This window comes from Aureococcus anophagefferens, assembly GCF_000186865.1.
Source record: "Aureococcus anophagefferens unplaced genomic scaffold AURANscaffold_5, whole genome shotgun sequence".
Classification (NCBI taxonomy): Eukaryota; class Pelagophyceae; order Pelagomonadales; family Pelagomonadaceae; genus Aureococcus; species Aureococcus anophagefferens.
In genome coordinates, this window is record NW_008705565.1 from 2,823,037 (window position 1) to 2,844,648 (window position 21,612).

The 21,612-nt window shown below is 74.2% G+C and overlaps 6 protein-coding genes across 6 annotated transcripts; 3 read left to right on the forward strand and 3 right to left on the reverse strand.

Moving 5' to 3' along the window:
- Positions 1-3,252: 3,252 nt before the first annotated feature.
- AURANDRAFT_62871 (hypothetical protein) lies at positions 3,253-3,709 on the reverse strand (the record flags this gene model as incomplete). Its single annotated transcript, XM_009036833.1, has 2 exons — positions 3,253-3,502; positions 3,585-3,709. 2 exons carry the CDS (start codon positions 3,707-3,709, stop codon positions 3,253-3,255), a joined length of 375 nt encoding a protein of 124 aa, XP_009035081.1.
- Positions 3,710-5,069: 1,360 nt separating this feature from the next.
- On the reverse strand, positions 5,070-6,470 carry AURANDRAFT_2189 (hypothetical protein; the record flags this gene model as incomplete). Its single annotated transcript, XM_009036484.1, has 1 exon — positions 5,070-6,470. A coding segment is annotated over one exon (1,401 nt), but the record flags the coding sequence as incomplete, so codon positions are not given.
- A 2,171-nt stretch (positions 6,471-8,641) lies between these two features.
- Positions 8,642-13,730, forward strand: AURANDRAFT_71242 (hypothetical protein; the record flags this gene model as incomplete). Its single annotated transcript, XM_009036806.1, has 2 exons — positions 8,642-12,200; positions 12,400-13,730. 2 exons carry the CDS (start codon positions 8,887-8,889, stop codon positions 13,673-13,675), a joined length of 4,590 nt encoding a protein of 1,529 aa, XP_009035054.1.
- Positions 13,731-14,158: 428 nt separating this feature from the next.
- Positions 14,159-14,626, reverse strand: AURANDRAFT_7170 (hypothetical protein; the record flags this gene model as incomplete). The annotated part of the gene is made up of 1 exon (XM_009036527.1): positions 14,159-14,626. A coding segment is annotated over one exon (468 nt), but the record flags the coding sequence as incomplete, so codon positions are not given.
- Positions 14,627-15,046: 420 nt separating this feature from the next.
- AURANDRAFT_36870 (hypothetical protein) lies at positions 15,047-15,967 on the forward strand (the record flags this gene model as incomplete). Its single annotated transcript, XM_009036807.1, has 1 exon — positions 15,047-15,967. One exon carries the CDS (start codon positions 15,080-15,082, stop codon positions 15,920-15,922), a length of 843 nt encoding a protein of 280 aa, XP_009035055.1.
- A 4,165-nt stretch (positions 15,968-20,132) lies between these two features.
- Positions 20,133-21,593, forward strand: AURANDRAFT_62875 (hypothetical protein; the record flags this gene model as incomplete). Its single annotated transcript, XM_009036808.1, has 1 exon — positions 20,133-21,593. The coding sequence occupies one exon, from the start codon at positions 20,133-20,135 to the stop codon at positions 21,591-21,593; it is 1,461 nt and encodes a 486-aa protein (XP_009035056.1).
- Positions 21,594-21,612: the final 19 nt, after the last annotated feature.

A 21,612-nucleotide genomic window follows, 5' to 3' on the forward strand; every position in this document is an offset into this window, starting at 1 on the left:
CCGCGCCGCCGCGGCCTCGCGCTCCGCGGCCGCGCGCGCGGCCGCGACGGCCTCGGCGGCCGCCGCGTGCGCGGCCCCCGCGGCCTCCGTCGCGGCGGCGGCGTCGGCGGCGTCCGCGCGCGCCTTGGCCTCCGCCGCCGCGCGCGCGCGCGCGAGCTCCTCGCGCGCGGCCGCGAGCGCGCGCGCGGTCTCGCGCGCGGCCGCGGCCTCGGCGCGCGCCGCGGCCTCGGCCTCGGCGCGCGCGGCCGCGTCCCGCGCCGCCGCGAGCTCGGCCTTGGCCGCGCGGAGCGCCGCGACGCGCTCGCGCGCCTCCGCGTCGCGCGCCGCCGCCGCGTCGCGCTCCGCGGCGGCCGCGGCGGCCGCGGACGACGCGCGGGCCTCCGCCGCGGCCTTGGCGTCGCCGAGCTCCCGCTTCGCCGCCGCGAGCTCCGCCTCCGCCGTCGCGAGCGCCTCGGCGCGCGCCGCCGCCGCGGGCGCCGCGGGCGGCGCGGGCGGCGCGGGCGGCGCGAGCGGCGCGGCGCGCGCTGCGGGCGCCGCGGGCGCGGGCGCGGGCTCCGGCGCCGCGGGCGCGGGCTCGGGGTCCCGCGCGGCGATCGTGCGCGCCGCGTCCTCGTCGGCGCATGCCTTGAGCTGGGCGTTGAGCGCGTCGCCCCAGCGCCGCGCGGCCTCGGCCTCGGCGGCACGGAACTGGACCCGGCCCGCGCCGCCGCGGTACGCGAGCGCGAGGGACTTGCCCGAGACGACGCAGCTCTCGATGCCCCGGAGGTCGACCTCGCCGCGGGGCGACGCGTCGCCCTTGGCGAGGTAGTAGGCGAGGCACCGCGGCGACAGGATGAAGTGGCGCCGCTGCCACTGGCCGTAGCGCGACTTTTTGAGGAGCGGGCCGGCGAGGACCGTGCCCGACGGCGCCGGCGCGTTCTCCTTGGCCCGCCTGTCCTCCTTCGCCTTGAGCTGCGCCAGGCGCACGGACGCCATGGCCGGCGGTCCGCGGCGCCGGCGGTCGGCGGCACCCCCGGGCTGCTGCGAGAACTGTTTATTTTTGATGAACGGTAAGCGCTGCTTCAAGGGGTAGATTGGCAGCTTCGTGGGGCAGCAGCCCCGATGGTTGTTCGCGCAACTTGGGCGGCCCGCGTGCGCCGCGGCCCGTCCATGTAGGCCTCCGGCGCCGGCGACCGCGCGACGCCGACGACCGGCATGCACCGGCGCTTCCAGGACCTCGAGGCCCTGGCCATCAAGCAGAAACGGCGGTCCGGGTCCCTGACGCCCCCGGCGTCGCCGAGCAAGGCGCCGCCGCGGCGCCGGTCCCTGGACGGCGCGCACGGCGCGCGCGGCCCGTCGACGCCGGCGCGGGCCCAGCGGGCCGCCGCCGCCTACGCGGCCGCGGCCGCCGCGGGCCGCGGCCGCGCGGCGTCCGCGCCGCCCGCCGCCGCCGGCGACGGCGCGGGCTCGTTCCTCGCGTCGGCGCTCGCGGCCCTCTTCGGCGACGAGCGGCGCGACGCGCCCGCGGCGGCGGACCCGACCCACGTCGAGCGCTGGCGCCGCGCGTCGGCCGTCGTCACGCGCGCCGCGCGCGCGTGGATCGCGCGCGCGCGCGCGCGGCGGCGGGCGACCGTGCTCCGCGCCCAGCGCAACTGGCGCCGGGCCAAGGCGACCGAGGCCGAGCGGCCGGGCGACGACGACGCGTCCGACGGCGGCGACCTGCCTCGCGCGTCGCTCATCTCCGTCGACTCGCCCGACGCGCCCGCGGACCTCGGCGACGGCGGGCGCGGCGCGCCGGAGGGGCCGCGCCAGGAGGCGCCGACGAGCGCCGTCCGGAAGACTGCGACGCGCCTCGAGAAGCGGCGGTCCTCCGCCGCGCCCGGCGGCGGCCGGCGCCTCGACTTCTCCGGCGCGGCGCTCAAGACCCTGCCGAGCCCGGAGCGCACGATCCGGTGAGCCCGCGGGCGGCGGGGCCCTCGGCTCGCGTGCTCGGCGCCGGCGGCGCGTCCGGGCGCTAACTAGGCACAGTAATTGCGCAAGGAGAGACAGAGAGGTCAACGATCTTGAAACCGTCCTCGGTAAACTCAGCTAGCAGCCCTTCTCCGACGCGATGGAGTACCTGAATTCCGTGGGCACGGGCGCCGTGGACACGATGCGCGGCGTCGCCGGTTTCGAGACCGGCAGGTGGGAGGCCTACACCGTCGAGTTCGCCGCGCCGACCCTGGGCCTCGTCTTCAACGACGACGGCTGCGTGTCCTCGCTCCAGCCCGGCGGCGAGGCCGAGCGCCGGGGCGTGCGCCTCAACGACTCCGTGACGCACATCAACGGCGCGCCCGTCGGCGACCGGAGCCAGTCCGCGCTCCACCTGGCCGTCGCGTCGCAGCCGTCGCGGCCGCTCGCGGTCGCGTTCGAACGGCGCGCGGCGCGCGACTACGACGCGCAGCTCGGCTCCGTGAACTTCCGCCTCGACGAGGAGAGCGCCAAGGCCGAGTCCATCCTGACCATCATGCTCGACTCGCCCATCGCCGGCCCCCACCCGCACGTGATCAAGCACTGCGCGGGCCTCGCGTTCCTCCGCGTCACGCGCGTCGCGTTCCAGGCGGGCGTGTCCTGGGGCACGGGCTGCGTCGTCGCGCGGCTCCCCGGCGGCGGCTGGAGCCCGCCGAGCGCCATCGGCACGGCCGGCGCGTCCTTCGGCTGGCAGATCGGCGCCGAGGTCGCGGACTTCGTCGTCGTGTTGCACGGCGCGCGCGCCGTCGCGACGTTCGCGGGCGGCGGCGCCGTGCGCCTCGGGACGTCCATCGGCGTCGCCCTGGGGCCCCTCGGCGGCGGCAACGAGCTCAACCTCGACATGGGCGCCGACGTCGCGGGCACGTTCACCTACGCCGTCAGCAAGGGCCTCTTCGCGGGCGTCTCGCTCGACGGCTCCGAGATCAACGAGCGCAACGCCGTCAACGAGCGCCACTACGCGCGGCGGGGCGTCCGCGCGGCGGACATCCTCTCGGGCGCCGTGCCGCCGACGCCCGCCTGCGCGGGGCTCCACGGCCTCCTGCGCCGCCTCGACGCGTCCGTCCCGCCCTACCACTTCGGCCACCACCACTACTACCGGCCGCCGCCGCGCGTCTACGTCCAGGAGCCCGCCGCCTACGCGCAGCCGCCGCCGCCCGTCTACGCGCCGCCGCCGCCGCCCGCGCCGCAGCCCATGTCCGAGGAGCAGCAGGTCGCGGAGGCCATGCGGCGCTCCATGCAGGACCAGTAGGCCCCGCGCCGTAACTAGGACGCCGCCGCCGCCGCGTCGCCGCAGCCGCAGAGCGCGTAGTACTTGGCGATCGTGCCCGACGCGCAGTCGCCGGCGCCCGCGTCGCAGTAGCAGTCGCCGAGCTTGCTCTTCGACCCCGCGGGGTCGTAGCCATTGGCCGCCCACTCGATGAAGTCGCCGGGGCAGCCGAGGCCGAGGCCGCAGCACCGCGCGGCCTCGGCCTTGGAGAGGAAGGCCGGCGGCGAGGGAACCAAGCACATGGTCCTACCAAATGCGTCGGTGACGATGTTTCGTCGTCTTCCCGGTCAGAAGCTCTCAAAAATCGTTCCGGCCGCAGGACGCTGACATGGTCTTGTTATTTTGCGTCGCCCAGAGCAGGTTCGCGCAGGCGTCGGCGGGCTTCGCGAAGCAGCTCGGCGAGTCCTGGCCGGCGGCGGCCGCCGCGAGCACGAGGACGGCCGCGGCGCGCATGGCGCGGGGCGTCGGGCTAGGGCCCGACGGTCGGGGCAGCCCGGCAACACGACGAAAAGGTGCCGCCAGGGTCGCCCCGGAACGAGCGCAATGGGCAGCCTTTAGAACGGAGGTCTCGGGTAAACTCGCCCGAGGCAGCCGCACCTCGCCGCCGCGCCGCGACGCATGGGCCCGGCCGCGTTTCTGCTGGCGCTCTGCGCCGCGGCGGCCGCCGGCGAGGACCTCGCCTGGCGCCGGCCGCCGCTCGTGGACCACGGCGTCGTGTCCTTCATCCACCTGCCGAAGACGGGCGGGACGTCGCTCATCATGGCCCTCGCGGCCTGGGCCGAGGCCCGGGGCCTGCCCTTCTTCCACGACCACGGCACCTGCGACCCGAGCCACGGGCGGACGTGCGAGGCCCTGAGCCCGCGGCGGCCGCGGACGTACGGGCTGCCGACGCGGCGCTGGGAGGCGACGATCGCCGCCGCGGCGCCCGGGGCGCTACGGTGGCCCCTGCTCTTCGCGAGCCACGGCGTGCGCCACGGCACCGTCGCGTTCTGGCAGGACAACTCCGACCCGGCGGCGCTGTCCGCGCGGCTCTTCGGAAGACCCGCGTGCTACGCGCGGCGCCCGCGCCGCCCGGGGGGGTTGTGCGCGCGCGCGGCCGACGGCGCCCCGCGCTAGGTCATGATCGCGCGCGACCCCATGCAGCGGCTCGTGTCGCTCTTCCGCCAGTTCCCGCCCGGACGCGACGCGGTCGCGTGGTGGGCCGGCGCGCGGCGCAAGCTCTGCGGCCTCGCCTGGGCCGGGCTCGGCGTGCCCGCGCGCCGCGGGGTCTTTCTTTCTTGACGGGGGGACGCGCGCCCACGCGCCCCGCCAGGTGCCGTGCGACGCGGCGCCGACGGCGGCGGACTGGGCCGCCGCGCGGTCGCGGATCCGCGACGACGTCCTCGTGCTGCGCACGGAGCGCTTCGACGAGTCCGCGGCGCTCCTCGACGCCGTCGCCGGCGACGCCGGGGCCCCGCGGCTCCGGGACCTCGCGCGGCTCCGCTACCGCTGCGCGGCGGACAACCGGCGCGACGGCGACCCGGGCCGGCGCTGCGCGGCGACGGCCGGCGTCGCACTCGTCGACCCGCGGGACGTCTTCCCCGAAGGCCTCGTCCCCGCGCTGGAGGCGGCGCTCGCCGCGGACGCGGCGCTCGAGCCCCACCTCGTCGCCGTCTTCGAGCACCGCCTCCGCCAGTTCGGGATCACCTAAGCGACCTTAGAGCAACACCGAGGGCGGCGCCGGCGGCTCGGGCGTCGCGTCGGAGGTGCCGTCGTCGGGCGGCGGCGCCGGGGGCGGCGCGTAGAGCGCGGCCGGCCGCTGCTCCGCGAGCTCGTAGTCGCCGACGAGGGCCTCGAGGTCGGCGAGGGCCTCGTCGAAGAGGGCGCCGTCGATGTAGTTGGCGTAGTGGTGGACCATGGCCTTGGCGCGGTAGAGCTTGACGAAGCGGTCGCGGAGCGCGGAGAAGTTCCGCGCGATGGCCGTCGAGTTCGCGAGGCAGAGCACCGCGCGGCTCGCGCGGAGCGGCGGCACGGCGCAGAGGCCGACCTTGAAGCCGTCCGGGTTCCAGGGCGGCAGCCGCAGCTGGGGCCGGAGCCGCGCCGCGGCCGCGGCGACGTCCGCGGAGACGACGTCGCCGCGCGCGAGGAGCGCGACGGCGAGCGTCGCCGCGGGCCGCGCGGGCTGCGCGTCGTAGGTCGCGACGAGGCGGCTCAGCGGCGACGCCGCGTCGGCGAAGAGGCGCTGGACGTGGCGCGGGTGCCGCGCGCGGTCGTCGCCGCCGCCGCGGTCCGGCGCCGCCGCCGCGCCGCCGCCGAAGTCGCGCGGGAGCAGCGGCGCGTAGGACGCCGTGAGGTAGTGGAGCCGCGGGAACGGCACGAGGTTCGTCGCGATCTCGTTGACGTCGATGTTGAGGCCGCCGCTGTAGCGCGCGCCCGCCGTGAGGTGGCTCAGCAGCTGCGCGGCGACGTCGTTCGTCTCGTCGAAGCCGCTCTTCGACGCCTTCGCCGCCGTCGCCGTGCGGCCCGACGCGGGCGCCTGGGCGCCGCGCGCGGACCGCCGCGCGCACACGTCGAGGAGCGCCTGGTTCTCGAGGGGCACGACGCAGTCCGCGCAGGCCGTGAGCCGCTGCGTCGCTAAGACCGCGTTGTAGGGCGCCGTGACGACGTCCTCGTCGTCGCCGCCGGGGTACACGGCGACGGAGAAGCGGCACAGGTCCGGGAACGCGTCGACGAAGCGCTCGAGCACGGCGCTGCCGAGGCCCGACCCCGTGCCGCCGCCGACGGAGTGGAGGAAGAAGAACGCCTGCGGGCTGTCGCACCGCTCGAGCGCGGCGGACGCCGCGGCCTCGATCTCGTCGCCGTACTTGGGGCCGTACTCGCCGTAGCCGTGGCCCCAGTTGTTGCCCGCGCCGCTCACGTCCGTGACGAGCTGCGCCGCGTCGAAGAGGTCGCCGAAGCGCGGGTCCCGCAGCGTCTCGGACACGACGCCCTCCTCCGTATCAATCAGAAGCGCGCGCGCGCGGAGGCTGCTCAGCGGCGCCCCGACGGCCAGCTCCGCCGGCGGCTCGTAGCGCGCGTCCACGTTGCGGAAGAAGGCGCTCATGGCCGCGTCGTAGGTGCCGCCGCCGGCGCCGCCGGACGCCTGCTGCTGCGCCGCGGCCTCGTGGAGGAGCTCGGCCCAGAAGCGACGCCCGATCTGGTTCCCGCACTGGCCCACCTGCACCGTGACCATCTCGCGCACCATCCTGCCGAGGCTCAGGCGAGCGCAGCTAAAGGCGACAAGAGCAGCGCATGCTCCTCGGCCGCAGTGATGTTCAAAGTCGATGCAATGTGCAGTCTGCTTGAAGCGCTACGAGGTGGGCCGATGGTCGCTCGGGCGCCGTCCCGCGGTCGCGCATCGCACTCGCCTCGAAGCCATTTAGGTTTCTCAAAGTGCGGGTCGCGAGCCCGCGCGCGGCGGCGCGGCGCGGCCCCCGCCTAGAAGGCGCAGGCGCAGACGCGGAGCGTGATGGGCTCGTGCTGGTCGTCGCGGCGCACGGTGACGGGCTCCCGGACGTCGAGGGTCACGAGGCCGAGGTCCGCGAGCCTCCGGACCTGGCCGTCGTCGAGGGCCGACGGGTGGAGGAGGAAGTGGTCTTGGGGCGCGCCCTTGAGGACGCCCGTGCGGTCGGGGATGGACAGGTGGCCGCCGCCCCAGCGCTTGCCCGCGAAGAGGCCCTCGCCGACGGTCCACGCGGGCCCGAGGTTCGACGCGGCCTGCTGGATCGCGTCGCTGCCCAGGTGGTCCGACACGGCGATGGCGACGGCGAGCTCGCCGCGGTTGTTGCGGTTCCACTGCTTCTTGAGCAGCAGGGGCAGCTCGATCGTCGCCTCGACGACGCCGCTTCGCTTCCGCTCGACGGGGATCGTCGTGGACGCCCGGAGGTCGATCCACTCCGGGTCGAAGGGGTCGCCCGCGTCGTTCGCGCCCTTGACGACGGGCGGCCGGCCCTCGTAGCACGGCGGCAGCGTCGAGCCGTCGAGCGCGGCGACGTGCTCCGCGAGGAGCTCGGACGCCTCCTTGTGCGTGTCGCGCATCTGCTTGCTCTTGGGCGAGATGCGCGCCGCGCGCGCGAGGGCCTTGACGGCCTCCTTGAGCCGCGCCTCGACCTCGTCGGGCAGCGGCGCGCCGTCGCCGCCGCCCGCGCACCGCTTCGTGAACTCGACGTTCGCCAAACCGAGGCGGTAGAAGGCCTTGTCGTACTTGACGTCGGCCTCGCAGGCCTCGCGCGCGTTGCTCTCCGCGTCGCGGAGCGCCGCGAAGACGGCCTGGGCGCTCAAATTGGAGCCGTCGGCGACGCGCGAGAGCAGCGCCTGGGCCCGGTTCGCGAGGAGCACGGCCGCGAGGCGCTCGAGCGGCGGCGGCGACAGCGCGAGGGCCTCGTCGTACTTGCGCACGGCGGACGCGTAGCGCTTCGCCGCGAGCTCCGCGTTGCCCTCGTCCTTGAGCCGCGTGCCCGCGGCGAGCGTCCGCGCGTCGTCGCCGGGACCGCCGCCGTCGTCGCAGTCGTCGCATTCGTCGTCGCCCGCGTCGTCGAGGTCGTAGCAGTTCGAGGCGTCGTGCTCCAGCGCCTTGGACTTGGCCTTGCGCACGGCCGGCGGCTTGTAGAGCCGCTGGGGGATGCCGACGTCGTCCGCGCCGGCCGCGCGGCCGCCGCGCGCGGACGTCTTCGGAGGCTCGCGCGCGGGCGCGGGCACGACGTAGAGGTGCTCGTCGAGGTCGCGCGTGACGCGCGCGCCGAAGGGGAGGCAGGCGCCGTCGCGGCCGCTCAGGCGCATCGTCGCGTCGTCGAGGCGGTTGCCCGCGTGCTTCTTGTTGTAGTTGTCGCAGAACGCGGCCGTGAGGCGCCGGAGCGGCGCGCCGTCCGCGAGCCACTTCGGGGGCACCGTGAGCTTGAGCGAGTGGTGGAGGGAGCTGTCCTGGCCCTCGCGGTAGTGGAGCGTGACCTGGACCTTGCCCGACCCGCCGCCCGCGGACGACGCGGCGGGCGCCGCGGCGGCGCGCCGCGGCCGCGCGCGGCGCGCGGTCGCGGCCCTGGGGCTCGCTCAGCACCTTGACGGAGACCCAGCCGCGCACGCCGTCGGCCTCGATGGCGACGCGCTCCGCGCCCGTGTCGTTGACCACCGCGTCCGACAGGCAGGTGACGATGGTCTTGGCGGGCAGCTCGCGGACCTTGGGCGAGCTCAGCTCCTGGCCCGCGCGGACGAGGGCGCCGCTCTTGCTGCGCACGTAGCACTGGTCGCCCTTCTCGAGCATGGTGCCGCGCCGGTCCTCTGCGGGAGCGGCCGAGGCGGGCGGCGTCGAAAGACGACTTCGCGAGGCCGTCGCTGGCGCCGGTGATGCGAGTGGCAGCCCCGGGGCAAGGAGACGTGAAAGAATCTTTACCTTGACGCCGTAATCAACGCGACCGTCGGTAGCGCTGCTGGCCGGCCCGGGTGGTGCCGCTCGCCCGTCGTCCGGCGCGGAGGGTCGCCGTCGACGTGCGGCGCCGCGTCCGACGCGCCGCGGCCGCTTTCGCGGTTTCCGCCAGCGGTGCGCACGCGCCGCTTTTGACCGCGCTTCGGAAGCGCGCCGCCTTTCGCACCCCTAGACCCGCGCGGCGTTCGGAGCCATGAATCTCGGCGACCTCTGGGGCTGGGAGAAGCGGAAGCTGGGCTGCCGCATCCGCGCGGAGACCCAGAACCCGGCGCTCGACGAGATCCGGGAGCGGCTGAGCAAAATGTCGGGCGTCGACGTGCCGGAGCTCGACGGGCCGTCGAAGGCGCAGCGGCGGCCCCAGACCACGGGGGCGGGCAAGGCGCTGCGCACGGGCCGCGTGCGCGACGAGCTGTCGCGGCCGACGACGGCGGCGCTCGGCGACGGCGCCGCGGGCGGGCTGACCGCGAGCTCGACGGCGGCGTTGGTCGCGTACCAGCGCGACGCGCTGCCCAAGGAGATCTCCAAGACGCGGAAGAACATCAACAAGAAGTTCTTCCAGATCCCCCGGAGCCCCCCGGCCAAAATCATGCTCGACCTCCAGAAGGACCGGCTCCGGCTGCCGCCGCCGACGGCGGGCGGCGACACGCCGCCGCGCGAGCCCGAGGGCGAGGCGCCGCCCGTCGCCGTCGGCGCCATGCGGCCCAAGACGACGGGCGGCGCGGGCGGCCGGAGCGGGACGAACCGGCGGGGCCTGCCGGACAAGGCGCGGTCCGCGTCGCCCGAGTCGCCGGAGAAGGGCGAGAAGGTCGAGGGCGACGCGCGCGTCGTCGACAAGGACCACGTCTTCCCGCCCTACCACGGCGACCTCTTCATGACGCGGGGCGTCTACATGGGCGGCATCATCTACCAGTCGCGGCTCCAGGACCACGCGGAGGGCGGCCGGCGGCGCAAGGGCCCGGGCGAGGCCGCGGAGCGCGACCGCGAGGAGGCCGCGAAGCTCCTCGCGGCGAAGCTCAAGGCCGAGGAGGAGGAGCGTTTGCGGCTGAGCGTCCCGGCGAAGCGCGACGACCCCAAGGCCCACGAGGCGAAGCTCCACTGCGCGAACTCGCTCGCGTCGTGGTCGACGCACGCGGAGAACGCCGCGCGCCTCGCGGAGGAGGGCGCCGTGTCCGCGGCGCTCGTGCTGTCCAAGGACGAGAACGCGGACGTGCGCCGCGCCTGCGCGACGGCCTTCAAGAACATGAGCCAGCACGCGGAGCTCTGCGCGCAGCTCGTGAAGCACACGGCCGTGCCCGTGATTTCCGATTTGGGCGTCGCGGCCAAGGACATCGCCGTGTCGCGGGACTGCGGGCTGGCCCTCGTCAATCTCACGATCATGGACGGCATCGAGGCGAAGCTCGTCGAGGACGGCGTCGTCATCGCGCTCATGTCGCTCATGAACCAGCACGAGGAGCTCGCGGAGCTCTGCAGCCGGGGCCTCTTCAACCTCACCTGCGTGGACCAGCCCTACATGTACATGGAGCGCGTCATCAAGGCCTTTGTGACCCTCGCGTCGTCGACGATGGCCGCGGTGAAGCACGTCTGCGCGGCCGCGCTCTGCAACCTGAGCGACATCAAGGCCGTGCGGAGCCGCATCGTCGAGGAGGGCGTCGTCCAGGTCGTCGGGTTGCTCGCGCGGGGCGCCGAGGCGCGCACGCGGCGCGTCTGCGCCATCGTGCTCCACTCGCTCGCGTCGACGCGGACGTGCCGCGCGGACATGGTGTCCAAGGGCGCCGTGCAGGTGCTCTACGCCCTGTCGAGCGACGTCGACACGATCACGCTCCACTACATCGCGTCGGCGATCATCCGCCTCGCCATGGAGGACCAGAACCTGCCGCGGCTCGTCCACGAGGGCGGCGTGACGGCGCTGTGCAACATCTGCCTCCGGTGCCCGCGCGACGTGTCGACGACGCAGCTCTGCGCGTCGGCGCTGAGTTTATTAAGCCAGCAGGCCATCGGGCGCCAGGCCATCGTCCAGGAGGGCTGCGTGCCCGCGCTCGTGACCTTACTCCACGAGGCGTCCGACGCGTCGACGCTCCGCCACGGCCTCTCCGCGCTGACGAATCTGCTCGTCGACGAGGGCAACCACGAGCAGGTCCTGGGCCAGGGCGGCGTCGCGTCGGTCATCGCGCTCTGCTCCCACGCGTCGTCGGAGATCCGCGAGGCGTGCGCGCTCGCGCTCTTCAACTTCAGCCGGGGCGAGGCCGCGCGCGAGCGCGGCGTGTCCGCGTCGGCGATCCCGGCCATCATCGCGTTGTCGCGGCTGCCGGAGCCGCGGACGCGCATGCGCTGCGCGGCGACGCTCTGCAAGCTCGCGTCCGTCGAGGCGAACGTCGGGCTGATGGTCGAGGAGGGCGTCGTGCCCGCGTTCATCGACATGCTCCAGACGCGGGACCAGGAGATCGTGAAGCACTGCTGCGCGGCGCTCTGCCGCCTGGCCCACGAGGGGTCCTCGGCCGTGACCATCGCGGAGGGCGCGGTGCCGCACGTCATCGCCGGGTGCGGCGAGGGCAGCGACGCGGCGACGCGCCAGTCCTGCTGCGCCGTGCTCAGCGCCGTGTCGGCCCACGAGCCCTGCCGGCGGCCCCTGTGCGCCATGGGCACGCTCGGGGCGCTCGTCGCGCTCGCGCGCGACCGCGCGGCGGACGACACGACGCGGCTCCGGTGCGCGGTCGCCTTCGCGAACCTGAGCCACGAGCCCACGGTCCAGGGCGAGATGGTCGCCGCGGGCATCGTGCCCGTCGTCGCCGAGCTGTCGAACTCGTACTGCGAGGAGAACCAGCTCTACTGCGCGCGCGCGCTCTGCAATCTCGGGTGCCACGCGGGCTCCGAGGAGGCCATCGTCAAGCAGGGCGGCGTCGCGGCGCTCATGATGATCTGCATGGTGCGCGCCGTGTCCCACCTCACGAAGCAGGTCTGCGCCAAGGCGCTGCTCAATTTGTTGTGCACGCCCGCGGTCCGCGAGAATTGGCTGCCCGCGCTCGCGAAGGAGGGGCTGGTGCAGGCCTGTTCCGTGCTGAGCCGCCTCAGCGAGGAGGAGACCATGCGGGTCTGCGCGTCGATCTTCTGCACGCTGAGCGCCCAGGGCCCCGCGGGCCGCGCGCTCCTCGTCGAGCGGCGGTCGACGCTGCTGGACGTCTTCGGCCTCATGCGGTCGCGCGACCGCACGACGCAGGTCGTCTGCGGCAAGACGGCCTGCAACCTGCTGGGCCACGTCGACTCGCAGCAGCCCGCCGTGCGCGCGGGCGCCGTGTCCGTGCTGACGAGCCTGTGCACGCTGGGCGACCCGGAGGCCGAGGTCGCGGCGGCGGACGCGTACTTCCTGATCGCGGGCGACGAGGCCTGCCGCCTGGAGATGGTCGAGGCCAAGGTGCTGCCCGTGCTGATCACGAACGCGCGGTCGCCCAACGGGCCGACGCGCCAGTCGTGCCTCCGCGTGCTCGCGCACCTCGCGTGGTGGAAGAACGTGTGGAAATCAAATATTCAACCCGACTTCAATGTGCGCGTATTCGAATGTTTTGACACGAGAACTTCCGCCGTGCTTCGAGAACTCGACGAGAGCAATCGATTCGTCCAAAAATCAGCCGAATCGACTTCGATTTGACCGAGCTAGAGAATTCTCAAGTTTGGCCCCGACGTCCCAGCTCACTGGTTGATTTGCACACAGGTGGAAGAACGTGCGCGCGCCGCTGCTGACGGCGTCGATCGTGCCCGTGCTCGTCGTGCTCGTGGAGCAGACCTGCGGCGCGGCGGCGGCCCTCGAGGCCGAGCCCGCCGGCGACGCGGACGCCGCGGCGCCCGCCGCGGCGCCGGCGGACGAGAAGCCGCGCGGCGACGACGTCGTCCAGGATCTGACGCTCTACATCTTCACGTACATGACCTTCGCGTCCGAGGACCACCGGGTGGCCATGGTGCGCGACGACGTCGTGCCGGCGCTGGAGCTCCTCTACCGGCGCCTGACGCTCGGCGGGCCGCCGGAGCGCGCGCGGCGCGTCCGCATGTTCGTCGCGGCCGCGCTGCGGTCCCTGGCCGCGGCGACGGCCGCGCTCGACAAGCTCGTCGAGGACGGCGCCGTGCGCCTGCTCTGCGACATGATGTGCGCCGAGGACGACGCGTCGAACGCGGAGGTCTTCGAGCACTGCGCGCGCGCGCTCTACAGCGTCGCGCGCGAGCAGCGGTTCAACGGCGTGCTGTTGGACCAGGGCGCCCTCGAGGCCATCCCGCGCCTCGGCGCGCTGCCGGAGTGCTACGCCCTCGCCGCGGCGACGCTGCACCTGTTGTCGCTGGAGCCGCCGCATCGGGAGATGATCGTCGCGGACGTCGCCGCGCGGGATTTGCTGCTGCGCCTCGCGGAGGCGCCCGAGGACCCGCACGCGGCGTCGACGGTCCAGTCCTGCGCCCAGACCTTCTTCTGGCTGAGCCGCTGCACGGCCCAGGCCCGCGAGGAGCTCGCGTCCGCGGGGCTCGTGCCGCTGCTCATCCGCCTGAGCCGCCACGGCGACGACAAGGTCGCGTCGTCGTGCTCCGAGGCCCTCAAGAACCTGAGCAGCGGCGGGTCGGGGGGCATCGAGGAGGGCACGGTGTCGACGCTCATCGCCATGACGCTCTCCGGCGGGCCGTCGACGAACGCCGCGGCGCTCGACGCGGACAGTCTCGCGGAGCTGCCCCAGAAGCCTTTAGACGAGCAGCTCTACAAGCCGTCGCCGGAGCTCGAGCCCCAGAGCCTTTTAGGCGCCTTCGAGCCCCACACCGTGTCCGTCATGAAGATGGTCGGCGGCATCGCCGGCGCGGGGCCCCCGCCGCCCGAGCCGCCGGAGATGGACGTCCAGGACACGCTCAACCTGAGCTTCCTCGACTCCGGCGACGCGCTCGAGGACGACGAGAACATGGGCGCGTCGATGATGTTCGCCAAGATCACCGCCGACGCGTCCTCCTCCGCCTAGGGGCGGAGACGCCACGAAAGCCCCCTCCCCCCCGTAAGATCTCCGCCAGAGCGCCCCGTTTTCTCGGCGTGCGGTTCGCGGGCGCCTGACTTAGGTCTTCCGCGTTGCCGGCGCGTCGCTCGAGCCTCAAAGGTAGGACGCGATGTCGGCCTTGATGTATTTCGTGACTCGGATCCGGGGCGCGGCCGTCTCGAGCAGCTGGCCGGCGACGAGCGCGGCCTTGCGCTTGGCGGGGATGCCCGCGGACTCCACAACCGTCATGTTGTTGACGGTCACGCGGCCGCGCCGCGCGAGCTCGACGAGCGCGTCGAAGCCGACGGCCGCCGCGATCGCGACGGCGCTCGCGTCGTTGTTGTCCGCGAGGCTGCGCAGCGTCACTGCGGCGGAAGTTTTGGCGGCCGCGCTGCCGACGCGTAGGAGCTCGACGAGCGGCGGGATGCCGCCGGCCGCGGCGATCGCGACCTTGTTGTCGTTGTTGAACGCGAGGTAGCACAGCGCCGTCGCGGCCTGCAATTTGGCCTCCGCGCTCCCGTCGCGCAGGAGCTCGACGAGCGGCGGAATGGCGCCGGCCGCGACGATCTGGACCTGGTTGGCGCGGTTGTTGCCCGCGAGGCTGCACAGCGCGCGCGCGGACTTCTCTTTGCCGCTCGCGGTCCCGTCGCGCAGGAGCTCGACGAGCAGCGGGATGGCGCCGGCCTCGGCGATCAGGACCGCGTTGTCGTGGTTGGCCCACGCGAGGGTGCCCAGCGCGCGCGCGGACTTCTCTTTGCGGTTCGCGCGCCCGTGGCGCAGGAGCTCGACGAGCGGCGGGATGCCGCCGGCCTCGGCGATCAGGACCTTGAAATTGAAACTGCTGTACGCGAGGTTGCCCAGCGCCTCCGCGGCACACGCTTGGGCGGTCGCGCTCCCGTCGCGCAGGAGCTCGACGAGCGGCGGGATGCCGCCGGCCTTGGCGGTTCGGACCTCGTTGACTGTAGTGTAGTAGTCGTTCTCCCCTAGGTCCGCGAGGTTGGCCAGGTTCCGCGCCGCCGCAATCTTCGCGTCGTCGTCGCCCTCCCGCAAAATACGCACGGCCTTGCGGACGTGCTTCTCGATTGCTGCAGCCGCCATGCTGACCCTTGGTGAAACGCCGACATTGACCTCAACGTGAAAAACACGGCGCGGCGCAATGATGGACCAGTCGGCCATTCAGGACGCGCAATGATGGGCTAGAGCCTGCGCCCGCCGCTCCGCATAGACCCACACACAAATAAAAGGCTGGCTGCGCGGCGTCCAAATATGCACGCGCGGCGGGCCCGGCACGACGACGTCGCCGGCCGCGCGTCGTCGCGCCCCGCGCGGCGCGGCCCGCTGCGCGACGCGCTGCGCGCCGCCGTCGGCGGCGGCGGGCCCGGCGCGGCGGCCATGGTGCTCCAGGTCGTGCTGCTCATGTGGCTGCGGACGACGATCAACGTGCAGATGGCCACGGGCGCGAGCTTCTTCGCCACGGTCGCGGCGCTCTACGCCGAGGGCGGCGTCGGCCGCTTCTACCGCGGCGCGTGGGTCGCGCTGCTGAGCGCGCCCCTGAGCCGCTTCGGCGACACGGCGGCGAACGAGGGCGTGCTCGCGCTCCTCGCGGACCGGCCGGGGGTGCCCGTGGCCGTCAAGACGGTCGCCGCGTCCGCGTGCGCGGCGCTCTGGCGCGTCGCGATCTTCCCCGTCGACACGGTGAAGACGACGCTCCAGGTCGGCGGCGCGGGCGCGGCACACGCCCTCGCGCGCAAGGTCGCGGCGGCCGGCCCCCTCGCGCTCTTCGACGGCTGCGTCGGCGCGGCGCTCGCGACGCTCGCGGGCCACTACCCCTGGTTCGCCGCGAACAACGTCCTCGAGGCGCGCGTGCCCGACTGGGGGCCCCGGCGGACGCACGCGCGGCGCGCCCTCATCGGCTTCGCGTGCTCCGCCGTGTCCGACACGACGTCGAACTCGATCCGCGTCGTCAAGGTCTACGTGCAGACGGCGCCGGAGCCGCTCTCCTACGGCGCCGCGCTCGCGCGCGTCGTCGCGGACCGCGGCGTCTGGGGGCTCCTCTTCTCGGGGCTCCCGGCGAAGCTGTTGTGCAACGGCGTCTCGTCCGTCGTCTTCTCCGTCATCTGGAAGACGCTCATGGACCGGCGCAGGGCCGCGCCGGGCAGCCCGCGGAAGCGCGACGACGGCGACGGCGGAAATGACGACGACGACCCCGAGGCGGGGCTCCTGTCCCGCGCCTAGGCGGCTCTCGCCACCGTGGTCGGGCCGTCTCTACACACGTGGTCGAATTAGGGCTGGGCCATGTCCCGGTACGAGTCGAGGTTGTCGTACCAGGCCTGGAGCTTCACGGGCGAGGCCGTGAGGACGTACTTGGCGATGACGCGGTCGCCGACGGTGACGGCGCTGACGCCGTGGGACGCGCCCTCGGCGCGGACGACGAGCAGCGAGTTCGGCGGCAGCCACTTGCTCTCGAGCGAGCCGTCGGCGTTCTCCCAGTGCGTCTCGCTGTCGCTCGAGTTGCAGAGCGTCAGCACGCACTCGAGCTGGGGCTCGTCGTAGAGCGCCTCGTCCTTGTGCCAGCCCATGGCCGCGCCCACGGGGTAGGCCCTCAGCTCGACGGGAAAATCCGCGGGTTCGAGGCGGTCGTCGCCGAGGATGGCCCGCAGGCGCCCCACGGCCTCGGGCCCGCTGAGCGCCGCCACGATGGCGTCGGCCGGCGCGAGGAAGCAGCCCGTCCGCCCGACGGCGACGGACTCCATCGTCTCGGGCCGCAGCGCCGGCCGCTTCGCGTCGGCCTCGCGCGCGAGCGCCGCGAAGACGACCGGCTCGAAGAAGGACTCGACGACGCAGACGCCGTCGCGCGCGTACTTGCGCGCGGCCGCCGCGTCGCCCGCGGCGCGCACCGCGTCGAGGGGCGCGCCCGCGAGCACGCGCTCGGCGTAGCGCTGCTGCTGCGCCGGGGGCGACGCCGGCGCGGCGCGGAGGGCTGAGCGCGGCCGCGGCCCCGGCGGCGCGCGGAGGGCGTCGACGAGCGACAGGCAGGCGACGACGAGGAGCGCCGCGGCCCGCCTTCTTCTTCTCGGCTCGTGCGCACGAAACATGCTCCCGAGCTTTGCGGCTCAAGGTGCACTTTAGAAGCAACGTTGTCTGCAACAAGGAGTTACGATCCGCGACACGACCGCGAGGCTGCCCACTTGTTGGCTGCCCATGGACGACGACGGCGCGCCCTGGAACGAGTGGAGCGCGTCCGACGTCGCGTCGAAGCTCGTCGACGACGACGGCGGCCTGCGGAGCGCGCGCCTCGCGCGCGAGCGCGGCGCGTCGCGCGAGCGGCTGCGCAAGGAGCGCGCGAAGCTCAAGGACCACATCAAGCGCGTCGCGGGCCGCAAGGCCTGCGACGTGGGGCGCGCGGACTACGACGCGGTCATCGCGGCCCAGGACCGGCTGCCGGGCCTCGACGAGGAGCTGAAAGCGCTCGCGCGGGACCGCCGCGCGGCGGCCGCCGCGGCGCTCCGCGCGGACCACGCCGCGGCGGAGGCGCTCCGGCGCGCGGGCGTCGCGCGGCGGCTCGGCGGCGACGAGCGACACGTCACGCGCCAGGGCGTCGCCGCGCGGCGGTCGCTCGCGTGCCGCCTCGACGGCATCAAGGGCGACGCGGCCGTCGAGCTCGCGAACGTCGCGGGCAAGCCGCGGCCGAGCGAGTCGACGGAGATGGTCGCCGTGCGGGCGCTGCTCGAGAGCAACCTGAAGGCGAAGCGGTTCCGCGAGGCGCGGCGCTACCTGGGCATCCTGGAGTCCATGGAGGAGGACGCGCGGCGCCGCGAGGCGAAGCGCCTCGAGGACGCCGCGAACGCCGTGCGCGACCGCGCGGCCCGCGACGCGACCGGCGCCGAGCGCGCGAGCGCGGCGCGCATGGAGACCAGGTACGCCGAGCTCCGGGTCCGGCGCCGGGGCGCTCTCGGCGACGAGCGGCGCGCGCGGCGGACGCGCGCGCTCCGCGTCGAATACCGCGCGACGGTCGCCGCGCGCGAGGGCCCCGCGCCGCTCCCGCCGTCGCCCGTGAAGCGGCGCGCGGCGCTCGCGCCCTTCCGGGGCGCACCGCCCGGCGGCCGCGGCGACACGCGCGTCTGCGGGCGCCACGACTTCGACACCGCGGCGGACGGCACGGTGTCCTTCGACGCGTGGTCGAGGACCTTCGCGCCGAAGCGGCGGTTGCGGGCCCCGGTCTGCGACGACGCGCCGGCCGCGGAGCGGCCGCGGAGCTCGGACCCGCTCGGCGCGTCCTTCTGGATCACGACGGGCCACCTGAGCCACGGCGAGGACACGGCCGCGGGCGCGCTCAGCCCCCGGGGGCCCCTCTACGGCCAGCGCCTCGCGGACCTGCGCTTCTAAGCGAACTTGAAGAGCGCGCGCGCGGTGCCCCCGAGGATCGCGGCGCGTTGGCCGGCGGGCAGGTCCGCGCAGAATCCGGCGACGGCGTCGAGGGACGCGCCCTGGCCGCCGCTGAGCTGGGCGAAGGGGAAGTCGGAGCCCCACATGAGGCGGTCCGCGCCGTAGGCGTCGACGAGCGCGGCGAAGCGGGGCTTCAGGTCCGCGTAGGGCGGGCCCTCGCGGCTCACGCGGAAGAGCGCGGAGAGCTTGACGTAGACCGTAGCGTGGTCCCGCCCGAGTTTCAGGAGCGCCTCCCAGGCCGCCTCGTCGAAGGCGAGACCGGGCGCCGCGGGCGCGCCGGGGCTCTCGCGGGGAAACCCCCAGTGGTCGACGACGACGGGCACGGCCTTCGGGTGCGCGAGCAGCGCCTCGATCGACGGCAGGAGGGGCGTCAGGCCCTGGAAGGCCATGACGCCGATCGCCAACCCCCGCGCGTGGCAGATCTCGAGGAGCTCGAGGCCCGCGCCGTCGGCGAGCCACGCGCCGGATCGCGCGGCCTCGGGCCAGAGGTAGGGGTTGAAGCGCACGCCCGTCCAGGTCCCCGGCGGCGCGCCGTCGACGAGCGCCGCGAGGGCGCCCGGGTCCGCCGGGTTCGCGAGCGCCATGCCCCGGAAATTTTTGCGCGATTCGAGCACGGAGGCGACGTAGGCGTGGTCGAATTCGTAGTTGATGGGCTGCACGACGAGCGCGCCGTCGGCGCCGACGGCCGCGAGGCTCGCGTCCAGCGCCTCCGCGGACGCGACGGCGTCGCCGAGCTCCGGCGGCGGCTCCTTGCCGGGCGCGTAGGGAAACGTCGAGCTCCAGACGTGCAGGTGGCTGTCGATGACCATGGCGCGCGGCGGCGTCGTCCGGGAGAGGCCGACGGCGGCGAGGCCGCCGGCGGCGCCGGCGACCGCGGCGCGGCGGCGGAGCGCGAAGCCGGAGACGCTGGCGCCGAGGAGGAGCAGCGTGTTGGCCGGGCGCATCGGACGACGCGCAGGCTGGAGTTGGCGAGCGTGTCTACAAGTTGACCAAGTTATTGAAGGGGATGCGCGCCCGGAAGCGTCCGTCCGGGGGAGGGGAGGCAGGTCCGCGGAGGGACCCCCCCGGAGCGAACCAGACCGAGCAGGCGCGGGGCGGCAGCTCCTGAGTGGGCTCGAGGGCCACACCCACCGTACTCGCCGTGGACCGGGGGAAGTTGAGAACGAGGGCACCCGCACCCGGCAGGCAGGAACTCCGGGCGGACCAACCCGATTCACCTCAGGACCACGAATGGCTAGCCGAGGGCGCACGCCGAAGAGGACGCTCGCCGGCCAGCGAGCGGGAGCAGAGGCGGCAGCAGAAGCAGAAGCAGAGGCAGAGGCAACATCGGCGGCGGCGGCAGCGGCAGGGGCGGGCAGCAGAGGCAGCAGAGGCGGCGGCAATAGAGGCGACAGCGGCAGCGGCAGCAGGGGCCGAGACGGCAGCGGAACCTGAGGAGACGCACGTGGGAGAACACTCTGAGCAGGCGCAGGAGGCAAAGAAACGAATGGACCCTGGCACATCCAAGCCCGCACACCGAGACCGCCGACGGCGCCAACCTCCTCAGCTCCCTCCGAGGCCCGCGCCGAAAGTCTCCAACCGAGGTGAGCGCACGCGGCAGCCGCCCAGCCCGCAGGCGACGCCGGCACCGACGGTCAAGGGCTGGAAGACCCCGCGCGCGGCGCTCCGCGGCTCAACCGGCGCGCCCAGCGGGCTGCCCCTCAACGAGCACCCTCCGGACCCGACGCGCCCAGCGCCACCATCGGGCGTCGTGCAGAAGCACCCCCGCGCGCCTCCCAAGGCCGCCCCATAAGGTGGCAGCGTTATGTTGACCAAGTTGAGGTTGCCCAAGTTGCTGATGTTGCTGTGCCTGTGGCAGTGGCAGCTCTCGAGATCCTGTGGCAGAGGGCGTCGCAGGGCGCCGCCGAGCACGTCGCGCGGCTGCGCCTACTCCCGGGCTCCGCGCGCCGGCGCCGAGCCCGAGCCCCTGCTGCGCGACCGCCGCGCGCCGCGCCCGGCGATGGGCTACCTCACGCTCGGCACGTGGCGCGTGGCCGCGAGCGCGTCCTACCTCTGGGACAACCTCTGCGCCGGCTGCGTGCTGTCGACGAACATCTTCTTCAACATCGCACTACTAAAACTCGCGACGATCGCCGCGGGCTGCCGGCCCGAGGGCAACGACGACGACGGCGCGTGCACGAAGCACGTCTACGGCCTGAAGCCGAGCTCGCTCGTGACGACGGTCGTCATGGTCGGCCAGCTGTCCGCCGCGTTCCTCATGCCCTTCGTCGGCGCCGCCGTGGACTACACGGACTCGCGGCGCCTCTTCGGGTCCGCGTCCGCGTGGATTTTGGCGGTGACGACGCTGCTCCAGGCCGTGATCTCGCGGCGGACGTGGCAGCTCGTGGCCTGCCTGCAGGTCGTGTCCATCGCGTCCTACGTCTGCCACCAGGTCGCCGTGCTGAGCTACCTGCCGGGGCTCTCCGTCGTCGACGGCGCGGAGGACGAGCACGAGCGCTACCGGGTCAACTCGATGGCGAACGTCGCCGCGCTCGGGTCCCAGATGGGCACGCTCGGCGTCGTCATGGCGCTGGCGCACGGGTTGGGGCTCGGGGACGTGAACACGGCGGCCCTGGGCCAGTTCGCCGTCGGCGTCGTGCTCTTCGCCGTCTACGCGGCCATCTGGCAGAAGCGCGCGTCCTTCGCGTTCCCGGACGCCAAGGCCACCAAGGCCCTGCCCGCGGGCGCGTCCCTCGCGGCCGTGGCCGTGCGCGAGGTCTTCAGCGCCTGGCAGACCATCCAGAAGCGGTCGCCCGCGGCGGGCCGGTTCCTCCTGGGCTACGCGCTCGTGAACGGCGGCATGACGGGCTTCGGGTCGCTCGCCGTCGTCTTCATGAACGACCACCTCAAGATGGAGAGCGCGGACACGGTCGCCGTCGTCGGGCTGACCATCGTCTTCGCCATCCCCGCGGCGGCGCTCGCCGTGCGGCTCATGGACCGCCTCGGCGCGCGGCGGACGTTCGTCGCGTCCATCGCCTACATGACGGCCGTGACCGTCGCGGCGCCCGTCGTGCTGTGCGGGCCGTCGTGCCGGAGCCTCGTCTTCCTCTTCGCCTTCTTCTGGGGCCTGGGCTTCGGCGTCTTCTACGCGTCGAACACGTCCTTCTTCACGGAGCTCGTGCCGGGCGACGCCATATCGCAGTTCATGAGCCTCTACTACTTCTCCGCGCAGGTCCTGTCCTGGGCGCCGCCGGCGGTCTACACGCTGCTCAACCAGCTCACGTCCGAGACGCATCTCTCCCTCTTCGTCCTCGCGGCCTTCTTCGCGGCGTCGCTCCCCGTGTTCCGGGGCATCCCGCCGCCGGACGCGGCGCCCAAGGCGCCGCGGACGCCGAGCGACGAGCCCATGGTCGACGCGCCGCGCCGCGAGGCGCGGGAGAACGACCTCGTCGCCGGCATCGAGAGCCAGGACGTCCTCTAGGGCGGGCGTCTTGCGTTTT